Below are 5,000 nucleotides of genomic sequence, written 5' to 3'. Positions count from 1 at the left end.
TACCTTTATTTGCTTGTAGGAAACCAAAGATAAATAGTGTATCCATACGGGCTAAGAGAGCAACGTCACAAACCATCACTTTGGAAGCTCAGACAGCATTTTTCGACATGTCGCCCCCACCTTCCTAAGCTCTTGTACGTACAATGCAATCCAAAACATATTCATTAAACATACGTGCATTTACACCGATATAAATAAATATCTATCAACATAGACATATATATATCTATCGGGCAGATAGGTAGATGAATGAATATCATCAGACAAATAGACAAATATCGATTTATTTCTGTGTATATGCATGTCCGTACATATGAATATTTATTGGGTCGTGCCTCGCTCAATCTTAACAAACTGGCTATAAGTCTGAAGAAAAGACTCGTTTCGGAGGGAGGGTGGAAGAGGGAGATGGAAAAATAAGATGGAGGATAAAAAATTATGCTCCCACGGGAGAAAGAGCCAGGCCTTGACACGTGTTCTTATTTGTGCATGTATGTATGTAAAAACTGGAGAAGACCATTTTTATCTGGCAATGCCTGTTTAATTTGTAGTATTTTTGCTAACATGACAGTCTGGTTAAATAGATTTAGAAATCTGCAACAGGAAAGAAATGGTATTTAGTAAATATTGTCAGAATGTTATGATTCAATTTCTAAAACTTAAAAACGAAGATGCACTTTGATCTGCAATAAGTTTATCAAAAAGAAAAAATATGGCAAATGCATTTATGCCACTTTCAGCAAGAGAAGTCAAACGGGTAAATGTGTAATTATTTATTATGTGTAGATAATCCAAACATGTTTCGAATATAAAACAGAAGTTACGAAAGCCATAAACTGATTTTTATTTACGGGATAAAGAATATTCGCAATGTTTCTACGCCTGACCCTCCGGCCTCGGAGTTTGTTGTCCAAGTTATGAGAAAATTGCTTATTGATGATTAGGGTGTTTGACAGTACAGTAGACATGCAACGCAGTGAGTCAAGCCTTAGTTATAGAAGGAAATGTGACCTTGAACTCATACTTATATATGAGAGAGAGAGAGCGAGCGTGTGTGTGTGTGTGTGAGAGAGAGAGAGTGTGAGTGCGTGCGTGCGTGCGTGCGTGCGTGTGTGCGTGCGTGCGTGTGTGTGTGTGTGTGTGTGTGTGTGTGTGTGTGTGTGTGTGTGTGTGTGTGTGTGTGAATCTCGTTTATAGATGCATTTTATATGCTGATGTTTACCGTTCGCTTCGAGGATTCCTCTGCCTTTTATAGAAGAAATACAAGTCGACATAGCGATTTCAGTTGAAATGTGGATATTTGTTTGAACTTCTTAGGCATGATATTTATTACGTATTTCTTTAGGCAAAAACAAGCTCATACATCTGATTCCTATTAATATCTAGGTGTTCTTTTTAAATACTTAACCAGTCTTTTAAGTCATACTTGTTTGTTTAGTATTCTCTCCCTTTCCATATTCCGCACGACTTATAGACAGACATACAGACAAAGACAGAGACAAGCAGAGACAGGCCGACAAATGCGGAAAAATGTAAATATGCGTGTGCGTGTGAGTGAGTGTTCGGTTTGCGTGTGCACATGAAGGCAGTATGAAAGCAAGTACTGACCTATGAGGGGCGGTGGTATGATGTCGCTTGATTTGTGTCAAGTGAAAGGAGTTTTGTATATTTTAACCTGTTCAGGGCAAGTTCTTAGAGTTTCTTTGTCCTTCATATGTCGTATCTTTTTAAAGCTGGAAAGTTTAAAACACTTGTTATTATGTATCGTTCAGTTGTATTATATTTGAAATAGGTAATGAAAGGCAACTCTTGTTCACAAAATGTAATACTTGTTCCATTAATAGCAACGTTCGCTCCTTCAAACGTAACACTTAATCCAATCAATCCGAATACTTGTTCCATCAAATGTAACACTTGTTCAATCACAATTAACATTTGACCAATCAAATTTAACGCTTCTACACATCAAATGTAATACTTGTTCCACAAAAGTAATGCTTGTTCCATCTAAGGAAACGTTTGTTCCATTAGATGTAACACTTGTCCCATCAAATACATCACTTGTTCCACCAAATGTAACGTTTTTCCGCTGAATTTAACACTTGTTCCATTTAATGTAATGCTTGTTTCATAAAATGTAACCCCTGTACCATTAAATATATCCCTTGTTCCATCAAATGCAACTCTTGTACCATCAAATGTATCCCTTGCTCCATCAAATATAATCCTTGTACCATCAAATATAACCCTTGTACCATTAAACATAACCCTTGTACCATCAAATATAACCCTTGTACCATCAAATATAACCCTTGTACCATCAAATATAACCCTTGTATCATCAAATATAACCCTTGTATCATCAAATATAACCCTTGTACCATCAATTATAACTTGTATCATCAAATATAACCCTTGTATCATCAAATATAACCCTTGTACTGTCAAATATAACCCATATACCATCAAATATAACCCTTATACCATCAAATATAACCCTTACACCATCAAATATAACCCTTGTACCATCAAGTATAACCCTTACACCATCAAATATAACCCTTGTACCATCAGGTATAACCCTTGCACCATCAAATGTAACTTGTTCCATCAGGTATAATGCTTGATCCATCAAATAAAACTTTTGTTTGCTCAATTTCAACATATTTTATCCAAAGTAATATTTGTTCTGTCAAATAAAATGCAACTCCTATTCCACAACTGGTAATACTTAATCCACCATAGGTAATACTTGTTCTATCAAATGCAACCCTTGTTCCAACGTATAAATCCTTGTTTTACCTTATATAATAACACTTGCCTCACCTACTGTAACTCTTGTTTCCTTGATGTAACATTTGTTCTACCTTATATAACTATTATTCCACTTAATATAACACTTGTTCAAGCTAATGTAATGCTTGTTCCATGTGAGATTACATCTATTCCACTTTGTTCCACCTAAGATAACACCTGCTCCAGCTAGTACAGCAATTTTGTTACATGTTCCAGTTGGTGCAACATTTATTTCTCTCTGCCCCATATTCTGTCTGATATAATTTTTGTTCCACTATATGCAATCCTTCTAACTGGAGTAATTGCTTTCCAGAAAATGGAGCTTTTTCACACAGTAGAACAGCAAGTTTATATAAAAGTACAAGTTATGATGGGCCAGTTGTAACACTTTTATAAACTGAATATGGAACATCTTTATCCAAATGTATTTGTCTGTGAAATCAAATTAATCAATTTTAAACCTTCTTCCACATAGTGTAATACATATTCTGCTAAAAAGAACACATTGTATTGCATATCATACTAAATGTAGCACCTTGTCCACAACTCGGAACACCTGGAAACATGTACATGACATGTGTTGCACATAGCATGATTAATCCCACCAAGTATGCCCATAAGTACAACTCTTGTCCTACTAAAAGTAGAACTTTCCAAGAAATGTATCACATTTTCCACCAAACTTAACTTTGTGTTACCAGATATAGCTACCAAAGGTAACATTTCTTCATATGCAATTTACAACACGTGTTATGTTCTGGTGCTAGCTAAATGTTACTATATTTTACTACCACAATTATGATAATGTATTTTTCCGGCAACAGTAACTTGTGTCATCACCTGAAGTAGACTAATACAATTTATTTATTGAAATAACTAGATTTATTTCTATTACATAATAACCATAATGATTTATGAATCTCTTCTTGTTACAGAAACTGGCATACCCAAAGTCAGTATTCTTCATCATCGGGAATGAGTTCTGCGAGAGATTTTCCTACTATGGCATGAAAGGTTTGATTTTTTTTCATTGTTTGTCACAAAATAAGTGTTTTAGGAGCTAGATGACTTTATCTTTGAGCAATAATGATAAACAAATATTAAGAATAGAATTTATTGATATACCCTCTCTTTCCTCTTCCTCCAGCCATCTTGACACTGTACCTGAAGTTCCAGCTGATGTTTAGTGAGGATGATTCTACTATTATATACCATGTATGGGCTATGCTGTGCTATTTCACACCAGTAATTGGAGCCATTATTGCAGACACTTTCCTTGGACGTTTCAGGTGTGGCTCCTTATATTTTGTTACATAGCCATTTTCTTAGTGTTGTTAGCTTGTGCATTTCACAGTTTAGAGAGACTAAAACAGCTGACTTACCATTCCTCTTAGATTTAAATATTTACATTTTCAGGGTACTTTTTGTGCTATTTTGTTAAAGTCTGTCATTATGACATCATGGAATTTACCTGAATTAATGTTAAATGCCCTCTATACTCCTTCCAATCTTGATAAAGATTGTACTTTTTTATTTTCAGAACAATCTTCTACATTTCCATCATTTATGTGATTGGCAATGGAGTACTGTCTCTCTCAGCCATACCACCTATTATGCCGGATCTTAGTACAAAGATGTAAGTGGCTTGACAAATTCATTTTTATATTGAAAAACAGAAGAAAACTTACTTTATATAAATTTATTAACATGTTTTTTTTCCAGAGCTGTTTCACTAATAGGGCTACTCCTAATTGCCCTGGGAACTGGAGGTATCAAGCCCTGTGTATCAGCCTTTGGGGGAGACCAGTTTGTTCTCCCTCAGCAAGAGCGACAACTTGCTCAGTTTTTTTCCATCTTCTACTTCAGGTTAGTTACTTTTCTAGGGTTTTGTTTTTAAGATAGTGTGTCTGCACTAAATTTTAGTCACAAGACTGAATAAAATTTGCTAGAGGCTGTTAAGCATACTCTGTGACTAGTTAAAATCTTTATAAAATTAACTTTAAAGTTTGGAACTTTGGTTTTGAAGCAACTTATCCTTATTCCTCCCTTGACAGTATCAACGCAGGTTCTCTTATATCAACTTTTGTAACACCAGTCTTAAGAGATGACATAAAGTGCTTCAATGATGACTGCTACTCTTTAGCCTTTGGAGTTCCAGCTGTCTTAATGCTTGTTGCCCTAAGTAAGTTGCTCCTATTACTGTA

The 5,000-nt window shown here is 35.2% G+C and overlaps 1 protein-coding gene across 7 annotated transcripts in view; it reads left to right on the top strand.

The window, feature by feature from the left end:
* Window positions 1–5,000, top strand: part of LOC113822187 (solute carrier family 15 member 2) — a 62,100-nt gene that overhangs the window by 42,501 nt on the left and 14,599 nt on the right. For all 7 annotated transcript variants that reach the window (XM_070131161.1, XM_070131157.1, XM_070131158.1 and 4 more), the window contains 5 exons: window positions 3,732–3,810; window positions 3,944–4,085; window positions 4,337–4,432; window positions 4,519–4,662; window positions 4,851–4,978. In XM_070131161.1, coding sequence (XP_069987262.1) covers window positions 3,804–3,810; window positions 3,944–4,085; window positions 4,337–4,432; window positions 4,519–4,662; window positions 4,851–4,978 — 517 coding nt within the window. In that variant the 5' untranslated portion in view covers window positions 3,732–3,803. The remainder of the gene's footprint in view (window positions 1–3,731; window positions 3,811–3,943; window positions 4,086–4,336; window positions 4,433–4,518; window positions 4,663–4,850; window positions 4,979–5,000) is intronic.

The sequence above is a fragment of the Penaeus vannamei genome, chromosome 16 (assembly GCF_042767895.1).
Source record: "Penaeus vannamei isolate JL-2024 chromosome 16, ASM4276789v1, whole genome shotgun sequence".
Classification (NCBI taxonomy): domain Eukaryota; kingdom Metazoa; phylum Arthropoda; class Malacostraca; order Decapoda; family Penaeidae; genus Penaeus; species Penaeus vannamei.
Note: the sequence above shows the minus strand (reverse complement) of the source record. Positions and strands in the feature narration are given on the sequence as shown.